This window comes from Sciurus carolinensis, chromosome 5, assembly GCF_902686445.1.
Source record: "Sciurus carolinensis chromosome 5, mSciCar1.2, whole genome shotgun sequence".
In the NCBI taxonomy this organism is placed as follows: Eukaryota; Metazoa; Chordata; class Mammalia; order Rodentia; family Sciuridae; genus Sciurus; species Sciurus carolinensis.
In genome coordinates, this window is record NC_062217.1 from 124,669,937 (window position 1) to 124,682,314 (window position 12,378).

Here is a 12,378-nt window from a genome sequence, read left to right on the forward strand (position 1 = left end):
ATACCAAAATAATAATAATAATATGATAAATTAAAATAAAAATTAAACTAAATTCAGTTCATTCATACTTTCAAATTAATCCATTTGCAAAAGTCTATAATTTTCAAATTAAGAAAAACGCAAATTAAAAAGATGAAAACAATGTCACCTAAACCATGGTGTGTGCAAACTATAGCTTAATTATCCAATATGTATATAGCACTGAAGGGCTGACAAGTACTTTGGGGGGGAATGAATATTTTATATACTCCCAACATAAAAAAAGCAGCACATAAGAAAAATAAATCTCTCAGTTGATGCATGTGCTGCTGAAGCAAGCACTAAATCTTGGTTGGATTGGTAGTGATGTAATCAGGAAAATATGAGAATTCTAATATCCCCAGTATTATGAAGACCCAAATATAGTCTCTGATCCCCAAAGTCCATTTACCTACCCATCACAAGCAACTGTTCCTCTGAAAGGGTCTGAAGAAATTTCCTCAGTCCTAGCAGATTGAAAAACAAAGTCTGTTTTGGGGTGTGTTCTCAGAGTGTGTCCTACAAAGTCTGATGGTTGGTTTCCATCTCTCTGGCTTATTTGATACTGGTTTATATTAAACTGACAATTTGTCCCTCCAGAAAATAAAACATAACAAATGTGGCAGCCAGTTTTCCACAATCCATTCCAGGACATTAAACAGTACAGTACAGTCCTGACTAGTCAAAGAGGCATGTTAGAAGATAGGTGCAGTGGTATACGCCAGTAATTCCAGTGACTCAGAAGGCTGAGGCAGGAAGACTGCCAGGCTGAGCCAGCCTCAGTCACTTAGTGAGACCCTGTCTCAAAATAAAAAGTAAAAAAGGCTGGAGTTACAGCTCAGTGGTAGAGCTCCCTTGGGTTAAATTCCAAGAACCACCAAAAAGGATGGGGGGCATGTCAGAGGTCATATAAATTCTGTCACTCCTCCTTTTCTTTTTATAGATAAGTTTCCAGTTTCAGGAGACTCTTACCAGGAATCACACCAGGATTAACATCTACCTAGAAAGTATCTCCCAAGCATGGTTTTAATACCACAAATCAGACTTCTCTTGGACTTGTTGACCAAGGGGATAATGAAGTTATCTAAACTTAGATACTTAATATCAATGTACCACTAGGAAAACCAGGTCAAATGCTCTTTTGAATGCATTTCTGTCTGAATGGGCATAGTAGGAAATGCTACAATCAACTTTTTAAAAATTTGGTATATTAAAATTCATATTTAGCTCAGATATCATCCCTATTAATAATGATTTCCAATTACCACATGCTTTTTATATCAAAAGGCAAAAAAAAAAAATGTACATGACTGTAATCCCAGCAGCTCAGGAGGCTGAAGCAGGAAGATCTCAAGGTCAAAGTGAGCCTCAGCAAAAGTGAGGTGCTACGCAACTCCATGAGACCTTGTCTCTAAATAAAATACAAAATAGGTCTGTGGATATGGCTCAGTGATTGAGTGCCCCTGAGTTCAATCCCCAATAAACCCCCAAGATTTTTTTTAGTAAGTTAGGATTATATTGTAAAACCAGTTTTTTAAAATACCTTTATTTTATTCATTTTTATTTTTTTGTGGTGCGGAGGATTGAACCCAGTGCCTAACACATGCTAGGCAAGTGCTACACTGAGCTACAACCCCAGTCTATAAAATCAGTTTTATATTTAGATTTTTCACTTACCAGGAGATTGTTTCCATACCATTAAATATTATTTAAATACAAAAAAATTCATATTTAGCTGGACACGGTGGCACACTCCTGTAATTCCAGTTACTTAGGAGACTGAGACAGAAGGATCAAAAGTTTGAGGCCAGCCTCACAACTTAGCAAGATTATCATAAAATAAAAGAGGGCTGGGGTAGCACATACATGTAATCCCAGCTACTTGAGGGCTGAGGCAGAAGGATTATAAGTTCAAGGTGGGTCTCAGAAACTTAACAAGACCTAGTCTTAAAATAAAAAAATATAAAAAGGTCTGGGGGATGTAACTCAGTAGTAGAGAACCCTGGGGTTCAATTCCCAGTATCAAAAAAAAAAAAAAAAAAAAAATAGAGAGAGATAGCGAGATAGATATATAGATAAATATGGATGTTTTATATACTTAAATTTCTCGATTAACCAACCTATATTCCATATTTTGCTGCAAGTTACAATGGTTCAAACAAGGATAGAAAGAAAGATGTTTGAGACCCAAGTAGCAAAAAGTTCAGAAGACTCACTTAACTATTTCTAAGGTCCTATTCATGGATTTAAAACTCCAAAGCAACATGTGCTGAAAAGTTTTTTGAGTCAGTAATTGAAAATAACCAATATAATTGGGAAATCCTCCTACCATTTTTCTGTTCACAAGTCTACCTTAAAACATGAAAGCAATTAAATTAAACATATAAAGATCACATGAGGCATCCCTACAACAAACCAAGAATTCAGACTTCAAGAGACTAAAAAGGAACTCAAGAAGCTTACCTAGAACTCATATGGAAGATGTAAATTCATCCGAACACAAATAATCTATTGTATATTTGGACTAAGGAAGCTACTTGTTGGTAAATATGTGGCTCTTTTCAAAAATAGTTACTTCTCTTTAACAATATACCTAAATTTTGATACAAAAATCTCTCATTTTCCTTATCTCCAAACAAATCCTCAGTTTCCTTTTTTTCAGAAATGAAAACCTTAGAGTGAGATAAAACATGAGGTAGAGGATTGATATAAAGAATCTATTAAATGTGATAATGGTAAACATTAGAAAATGGGAAAAATTTAACCACAATAGTTACTTTCATTAAAAATTCTTATTTATTCTTTCAACATGAAATTTAAAATTTTCTCAGATTAATACTCCAAGTAGAAGCCCACTTGAGTATCCTGTCAAGTAGACCTATATAGGAAAAAAGCTTCAAAAGAAAAAAATTACCAAGTAGTTACTTTGAAGGAAACAAAACTGATCACATCAATTTTTGCTCTTAACCACAAGCAGATAATTCAGTAATGAACTCTCTGACACTGCCCTGCCCCAATTAACCAAACCCTTCAATATTGACAATTTGACAATCTAAAGACAGAGGTAAGAAAAAGATTTGGTATTTACCTTGAGAGCACAAAAGATGCAGGAATCTCCCATGCACTTGTGAGTTGTCAGTTGCCTAAAGCTACGTCGAAAGATGTCCAAGTGCCACAAAACCTGGTAGAAAAAAAAAAAGTGAAAATACCTCATTTCTCCATAAAGAACCACTATTTAATTTTAAATTCAACAGTTCAAGAAAACATAGGTAATGACTGGAGAAGCAACCTTTACTCTCAAGAGAAAAGCTCATCCTAATATATTAAAACAAATGTTTAAAAAAGGTGAGGTATCTAACATGAGGATAATAATATATTTTGGAGAAAACATTAATTTGAACATGAAATGAAGGTCGCACAGAGAAAACATGGTATGACATACATCAAATGTGATCCTGAAGAAGAAATTTACAGATTGAAAGAGCAGAAATAGGGCTAGGTATATAGTTCAATGGTAGAGCCTGGGTTTGATCCCCACAACCACAAAGAAAAAAATATAAAACACTGTAGAATAAAGATTTATTTTCATGGTCCACAGAAGAAAAGCAAGCATATTTTTAAACTTATAATAGAAGCTTGAACTATAGTGGTTCACACCCATAACCCCAGCCACTGAGGAGGCTGAGGCAGGAGGATTACAAATGCAGGGCCAGCCTGGGTAACTCAGAAGTCTCAAAATAAAATTAAAAGGGTTAGAGATATAGCTCAGTGAGAAAGTGTTTGCCTATCATGTGTAAGGGTCTGGGGGTGGGGGAAAGAGGAAAAGGAATGGGAGGAGCAGTTTGAACTACAGCATAGGAAATTCACAATTTTTTAACTTCTAAGGTGTGATCTCCTGAAGTCAAGAGAATAAATAACAATGTTGATATCAACAGTGATAAATCATATTCAGAATATGTACCCATGATGTGATGTAAAAGAATGATACTTTTATGGTCTTTCTCCTCAAAATCCACAACCCCAGTCTAATCATGACAAAAACATCAGACGAATTCCAATACAACCTGTGCACATGGCACATGTTTGTAATCCCAGTCACTTGGGAGACTGAGGCAGGAGGCTCATAAGTTCAAGGTCATTCTGGGCAACTTAGCAAGACCTATCTCAAAGAGTTAGGTGTGTTGCTCAATGATAGAGCACTTTTCTACCATGCACAAGGCCTTGGGTTCAATCCCCAAAGCTGTATATTAAAAAAAGAAATTCCAATACAAGGACAGCCTACAAAATACCTAATCACTATTCCTTAAAACTGTCAGGGTAATCAAAAACAAGGAAATTCCGAGAAACTATCACAGACAAGAGAAGCCTAAGGAGATAAGATCAATAAATATAAATGTAGTAAGCTGGAAAGTATTCTGGAACAAAAAAAGACACTGTGGAAATATGAATAAACTGAAACTTTGTTTAAAAAGAAATGATACAATATAGAGCACAGTGCCTTAGGAAATTACCCTTGCTAGGAAAACATGTAATGGCAAAATACCTGAAAAAGTGCTATTTGGAGCCCCAGATCATGGCATACCTTACAAGCTTCTCTTTTACATAAGACTCAAGATAAAATTGGCTTTTTTACTTTTTTAGATGTTGATAGACCTTTATTTTTATTCATTTATTTTATATGTGGTACTGAGGATGGAACCCAGTGCCTCACACATGCTAGGGAAGTGCTCTACCACTGAGCCACAGCCCCAGTCACTCAAGATAAATATTTTAAAAGTTCTTTGAAACAGACTATGTTCCCAAATAACACCTTTTTATAGCAAATGTAATTGATTGAACAGATTTGTGGTGAATACAGATTTTATGTCAAAAGTTAGCATAATAGTTCATAGCAACCTTAATTTCCAACTTGTATCATGATCATAATATAATAGAATTCCAAATCATCAAAGTCTCATCCTTTAAGTATGGATATAGAAATATGTATGTATGTGTACATACACAGAGCATGTTTTATCTAGCATTATTCTTTCAATTGACAAGATAAATAAGACATACAGAAAATAACAATTACAAAATCAAGACTATGGCTAGAAAGGAGCTAAACAAACATGTTTATATCAATCTTTATTTTTTCTGCTTCTAAATTACAAAAGTGTTATCAATATATAAAGTCACTCAAAAACCTACTATGTATTATCTGGGAGAAAAAAATCTAATCAACCTTATCTAACTGTCTGAAATTTGTTATAGTAATTAGCAAAAATACTTAAAGTTCTTTCTATAGGTGTGACAGCATAGGATTCTTTAGTTTCCAAATAAAAACTTGAAAATGGAAAAAGTGTATAAAACTTTTATTATATAGATAAGCTTATCGAGATTCTTGTATTAGAATGAGAAATTCAGTGTTTCCTGTACAAGTTCACACAACTAGTAAAAGGGCTAAAATCAGAATCCAAGTCTCCTAATTCTCCAGTCCAGGATCCTTTATTGCAAATACATTGTGTTATTTTTTATTATCTCATAGCAACCTATTTTCTTACTATATTTGAGGCATTGTGCTAATATTTTACACAAGTATAATTATCTTGGATAGCAAATTTTGTTTACTTTTACAATAACAGAAAGAAAAGAGGAGAAAGTAATTACTTAAGAATTAGACCAGAGGAGATGAACATAATACTCTATGGGCCTGAACAGGCAGAGCAGACAGAGAAGAAGCTTTGAGATTCTGAGACCACTAAAGTAGCAATGCAAAAGAAAAAGGGAACATCTAGGAAAATCACCTTAGGGAATTTGCTTTCCACTAGCTCTTTTCAAGCATATTTAACCAGAACTTTATTATGAGCCAATACAGGAAGGCTGAGAGAAGATGAAGGAATGGACAAAGACTGAACTCCATTCTTTGGAGAACATTAATATGAGACATGAACAATGTACCTAAAAGTCTCTGACTTTTAGAAAGAATTCTGCTTTCTGTACTAGAGAAAAGCAACTAGGGCGATAAGACATCTTGTCTCAAAAAGGAAATAGTAGAAACTGTTTAGGAAAAAAGTTGATAAGCAAGTAGAAAGATCACCTGGTCCATTAACTAACACTATTTAAGTGGGTAAATAGTAGTTATAGTAATTATTATTTCTATTATCATTATTATTCCCATTTTTATAAGTAATTAGGATTCCAAAAATAAAAAGATCTGCCTAAGATCACACTGATGAACTTAAAAAAATGATCTCATGTTACTGACCTCACACTGTCAAATTATTATATTTAAAAGTTATTAGAAATACAGCATCAGCAAACCAAAAGTTGAAGTTCATTAAAAATAAAGAAATTACCCTTACCTGCAGGGCACTATTGAGGAAGCAACTGTTTTGCCCTGGCTCATTGCTGAGGCCTTTGCTGGGGGCTATGGAGGTTGAGCTTCGAGGTGCAAACATCCCTTGGACACTGCCACGGCCCCCTGAAAAATAATTTCTTTTCCAAGACATTATTGTTCACATTTAGCCTGAAAACACACAGAAGTCTTTGTATCCTTTTGGCAGGTAATTTTTATCTGCTGAAATCCTCAAAAGGAAGAAATCCAGAACTTGGTGAGTTTATGTTGAAACACTTTGACTCTATAAACTTCCAAACATCAAATATGTAGTTCAAGAAATTCATGTAGCCTCTTAGATCCAGATGATAGTGCTATCCCTCACTTGCCCCAGTGTTCAAAGTGTAACAAAACAGGATTAATGCAGCTTCGTTCTATTTTCCTTGAACTTCCTCCAAAAAGTACTGGTGAAATAGATGTAATCCTCAACTCCAACAGCATCCAAGATCAGGGTAAGACATGTTCTTCAGTTTTGTTTATAATGCTTCTTATGGACTGAAGATTTTTCCAACTGGAAGGAAAGGCAGACAGATAAGCAGGAATCCAACATAACCCTCCTTGCCCTCCACTGCCTTGTCCCACCATCCTCTACTTGAAAAACTCAAGTTCTGAACAACTGACAAAGATCTCACAAAGCTAAGAAGCTTGTGTGGAATATCAAGGATTTTTTGTTGTTGTTATTCTCTGTTGCTTCTTTTAATGTGCCCTAAATTTCTTCTAGCTTCCCAACCAGATCTTCAGAATGTCTCTTCTCTTCTGGAACTAGAATAGCCAGCTGTGCCAGAGAGCTTCAACAGAAAGGGGAAAAAAAAAAAAATCAAAAGCTTGCGTCACTTAATGACTTTACTGGCTTTGCACTGTTCTGCCAAGATCAACGTTGCCTCACCTCTCACTATAAACTTGAAACCTTGGCAAACAATGCCAAAAAAGAAAAAGGAAAAAAAAAATCTAACAACAGCAGCAAAAAAAGAGAAACACTCAAACTTAAAAAAAAAAAAAAAAAAAAAAAAAAAAAAGGTGTAAGCAGCTTTACTTTCTTGGGAAATCTCTCTGAAATTTTCTTGAAGGAAAAGAAAGTTGATCAGTTTAAAAAACAAATACAAATGTTCTAGAATCAGGCTAACAAAAATAGAACAAAACAAAATAAATCACCAAGTAAGCAAGCTCCAAACTAGTATTACATTTCTTTTGATGTTTGGAGTAAAGCACTTTTAAAAGGTGTTTTCCATGTGTATGGTTTTGAAAAGCCTGAAGGTAGGAGGGACAAGTAGATATCTGGATGTGAGTGAAGATATCCCATCCCAGAGAAACACTCATGGTAAGTAAACCACATTTCTTAATACCCAAACAGAAGTCTCCTCCCACCCTCCCCCCTTGATTGATTGATTTTATTATTATTATTATTCAATGATTTCTAACAGAGGATCAGAGAGATAATTTGAGTTACAAATCATTTAATCCTCAGATTATACCAGAAGGGCTCACTGTGGCCAACTTAATTTTCAACTAAAATGCCCATGAAACAGAGAAACAACACGTATCCCATTTGTTTACAATAAAATAAAATGCCCATGAAGCAATAGTGAATAATATCAAAACAAATACCTTTCTGGAAGGAAATCATCTAATCTCTAGCTTTTAAGATTTCCTATTAGCTGCATGTCCACATACGGAAAAAATTAAGAATTTTAAATGATAAATTTCTAAAGTTCCTCAAGTTTCTCACTTCCTTCCCATTGTGTGCAGCACTTAAAAAAACAAAAACAAGCCAGGAGCTGGGGCGCACACCTGTAGTCCCAGAGGCTCAGGAGGCTGAAGCAGGAGAATCTTGAATTCAAAGCCAGTCTTAGCAAAAGTGAGGTGCTAAGCAACTCAGTGAGAACCTGTCTCTAAATAAAATACAAAATAGGGCTGGGGATATGAGTGATTGAGTGCCCCTGAGTTCAATCCCTGGTACAAAGCACCCCCACGCCAAAAAAAAAAAAAAAAAAAAAAAATACTTTGACATCTTAATCTTATTCTAGGAAAGAACCTAGCATTATCGGCAGCATGTCCAGAGGAAAAACTGAGGCACAAGAATACTAGATGGTTGCATAAAACTGTTCTTTCCCTTCTCTAAATTCCCAGACTATCTATAACCTTCACAATCTACACATCACCAAGAATTTAATTATACACCACAGTCATATTAGTCATTATGTTTTTATTACTCCATTTGTTTTATATGGTATCAGTCATATGTCTTGAATATGACTATATAAAACAAAATAACCAGGTCAGACATTTGCTAAACACTATACACTTCTTTATTTAATCTTCATGATAGCCCTATCAGGTAGATATTAATAGTTCGATTTTACAGATGAATAAAGTGAGGCTTATAAGACATTAACTTGCCTAATTCAAAGCTGGTAAGTGGCAGAGCTAGAATTGTTTTCACTATGCATTATCCCTTAATTATGTATCTTATTATGCTATTCCAAAATCTTCTACCACAGTGTTAGTCATAAGGAGGCACTCATGACCAAGGTCAGTTCTTCAATGATTCAAATGGAAAAAAACATGAACAATATCTCAATTTTTAAGGAAGAGACAGTAGTCCCATTACAAGTGATTAAAGCTAAAAGTAAGACTGGAGATGTAACTTGATGATAAAGCACTTGTCTACCATGTGCCTAATGATTTACATGGCACTGGGAAGGAACCCACATCTCCCACACAGATTATAAGACCCTCACCTCTACCTACACCCTTATACGCACCCCACTGAAGGCCACTAAGGAACTTTAAACAAGCTGTACAGCATTCCTTCAGCTCAACTGCTGCAAAGGAATGACAAGTACCAAGCCTCTACTTTGCTCAGAGCCAAAAGAACTTGGCAGGCAGATGGGGTTTCCAGTATCCACATTAAGAGCTTACTGAAACTCAGCCTGCCCTATGACACACACCTGAGTACCGGGAGCAAAGGGGAAAAGAGTAGCAGAAAAAGGATTCTTAGGTTCTGAATAGCAGCATTATGTAGGTAAGGCAGTAAGTTCTCACACTTGTTCTGGGTGTGTCAGAAACTAGTGGTGATGGCCAAAAAGAACAAAGGCAGAAGAGTTAGTAAAAATGGACTAAATAAATACTGATGACAAAAACATTTCACTTAAGCTGAGCTGTGGCTCAGTGGCAGAGCACTTGCCTAGCACGTATGAGGTTCTTAGCACCACATAAAAATAAACAAATAAAATAAGGGCATTCTGTCCATCTACAACAACTACAAAAAATTTTTTTTCACTTAAAATGAAATGTTTAATTCTAGGTTCAGCACCAAAGAGCACAATTGTTCTCCAATGCCATCTACCAAAGATATATGAAAAAGTAAATTATAGTTCATCTATATAGCTCTAACAATCTGCTCCTAAAAAGAACGTTTCAGGGCTGGGATTTTAGCTCAGTGGTAGAACACTTTCCTAGCATGTGTGAGGCACTGAGTTAGATTTTCAGCACCGCATATAAATAAATAAAAGGTCCACTGCAACTGAAAAAAAAAAAAAAAAAAAGAACTTTTCAGGAAAAACTGAAGTATTCCAGCATAAAAAAGCATGTCTGCAACACTTTCAAATGGTTCAGAAAGGAAGGAAATACATTTTTACACATATACACACTCACAAAGATTTATATACAAAAAGAAAAAAGACAAGAACAAAATAGTACAGATAAAATAAAATGGAATAAAGTTTGAATACTATTTCCATGAAAAGCTCAGAGCAAAGTGTGATACACCCAGTGATTCCAGCCTCTTGGGAGGCTGAGGCAGGAGAATCCCCAGGAGCACAAGGCCAGCCTGGGCAACACAGCAAGACTCCATCTCAAAAGAGAGAGAGAGAGAGAGAGAGAGAGAGAGAGAGAGAGAGAGAGAGAACGCTCAAAATACAGTATAAGGTACAAGTTGTTGTAAAAAACAAAGGATGCAGAGTAATATGAGGACTTAAGGCTAAACTCCAAGACAGAAGACAAGGTCCAGTTTCTACATTTTTACTATGTGGTATGTATAATCCCATACAAATTACTAAATGTCCCAAACTTAAGTTTTCTGGATCTGTAAAACAGAGGCAGAATATCTATTATACAGAGTGGTTCAGATTTGATGCAGAGGAATGAAATTGTCAAATAATTTGAAAACAAAGAATAAATAAAGGACCAGGTGCAGTGGAATTGCCTATAATCTCAGTGGCTGGGGAGGCTGAGACAGGAGGATCAAGAGTTCAAAGCTAGCCTCAGCAACTTAGCCAGGCCCTACGCAATTCAGTGAGACCCTGTCTCTAAATAAAATACAAAAAAAAGGGCTGGGGATATGATTCAGTGGTTAAATGCCCCTAAGTTCAATTCCTGGTACAAAAATTAAAATAAAACTTAAAAAAATAATGATTTCACTGAATGAATGAGCCCCAATGACTAGAGATAGAAAGGTAAATTTTGTTTTGGGAACTTTTGAATACCAGCATGTTGTAAGCTACCAAAAGTTTTTATTCCTTTTTTTTGTTTGTTTGTTTTGTTTTAATATTTTTAGTTGTAAATGGACACAATACTTTTATTGTATTTATTTTATTTTTATGAGGTGCTGAGGATCGAACCCAGTGCCTCACACACAAGGCAAGCGTTCTACCACTGAGCTACAACCTCAGCCCCCAACAGGTTTTCTAATTGCATAAAAATAATTGTGTAATTGACCTCACAAAGTATAAGAAATATGTCCGCAAACTATATTCTAGGAGAAAGAACTGAATTTCACAATTATTTTTAAAATATGAAGCTTAACTTTAAAAGGGAAACAACTGAGCCTATTACAAGGAAAACAGGTACATTTAAGAAGGTTCAACTCATCAATGATTCAAATGGAAAAACCATGAAAAGTATATCAGTTTCTAAATAAGGGATAGTAGTTCCATTTTGAGTGATTAAAGCTGAAAGTAAGGCTGGAGTAGGAGAAAGTTTTTTTTTTTTTAAAGCTAAGGGTAATTCAAAAATGAAAAGTCAAAGGTACAACACTGAGATATCCAAAGAGTTTAACCAGAAGTTGTTCACATTTCTAGTTTCTCCTACTACTTAGCAGCAATTACTCAAGAAACCATATTTGTAAGGGCTATGGATTTGTAAGGGTTCAGTGATAGAGCACTTGCCTTTCATGCCTGAGGCACTGCCCAGAAAAGGAAAAAGGAAAAAAAAAAAAAAAAGAAAACAAAAACAAAAGCAAAAAAACCTGTACTGGTAAAATCAACAGCCCAATTACCCGAATTCCTTGGTATACTTCACACATCAATAATTCCAAATGATAACTACAGTATCTTATGGGTTATTGTGAGGATTTAAATATGAATCAATATATGCAAAGTGTTAATGTCTGACACTCAGAAATGGCTATGTAAATTATTGTACTGTTACTACTTTTCAAATATCTCTTTTTCATAAGTTCTTTCCCTTTAAAGACAACCACATAAAGATAGCCTCCCTGCCCCACGCCTGACTGGAGAATGAACTCAAGGCCCCACACAAGGCAAGCACTGCCTCTGAGCTACACCCCCAGCACCCCTCCCCACGTTTTAAAAATTCTGTTAACACACTATGGTCAATTGATTTTTTCCCCCTTTTTCGTACTGGAGTTTGAACCCAGGAGTGTTTTGCCACTAAGCCACAAACCCAATTCTTTTTATTTTTTCAATTTTGAGGTGGGCTCAGTCTCCTGAATTGCTGGGATTGCAGGCATGCATCACCACCCCCTATTTGGTCAACTGATTTTTGATAAAGAAAACAAGACAATTTAATGGAGAAAGCACATTCAACAAATGATACAGGAATAATTGGGACACCCACATGCACAAAATTGGGTGTGGTGGTGCACCTGTAATCCAAGTTACTTGGGATGTTGACACAGGAGAATTGCCAGTTTGAGGCAACTCTGAGCAACAGAACAAGACTCTGTGGGATATGGCTCAATGGTT

General features: G+C 35.5%; 1 protein-coding gene across 16 annotated transcripts in view; it reads right to left on the minus strand.

The window, feature by feature from the left end:
• Usp54 (ubiquitin specific peptidase 54) overlaps positions 1 to 12,378 on the minus strand; it is a 137,018-nt gene that overhangs the window by 54,343 nt on the left and 70,297 nt on the right. For 12 of the 16 annotated variants that reach the window (XR_007108708.1, XM_047552335.1, XM_047552333.1 and 9 more), the window contains exons 1-2: positions 6,363 to 7,143; positions 3,107 to 3,199 (exon numbers count right to left, since the gene is read on the minus strand). Coding sequence is in view for 14 of the 16 variants with exons in the window: in XM_047552335.1 (XP_047408291.1) it covers positions 3,107 to 3,199; positions 6,363 to 6,509 (240 nt within the window). In the remaining 2 variants the exon portion in view is untranslated. Of the gene's footprint in view, positions 1 to 3,106; positions 3,200 to 6,362; positions 7,144 to 12,378 lie in introns of those variants that run through there. The other 4 variants (XM_047552328.1, XM_047552327.1, XM_047552329.1 and 1 more) reach the window with 2 other exon arrangements.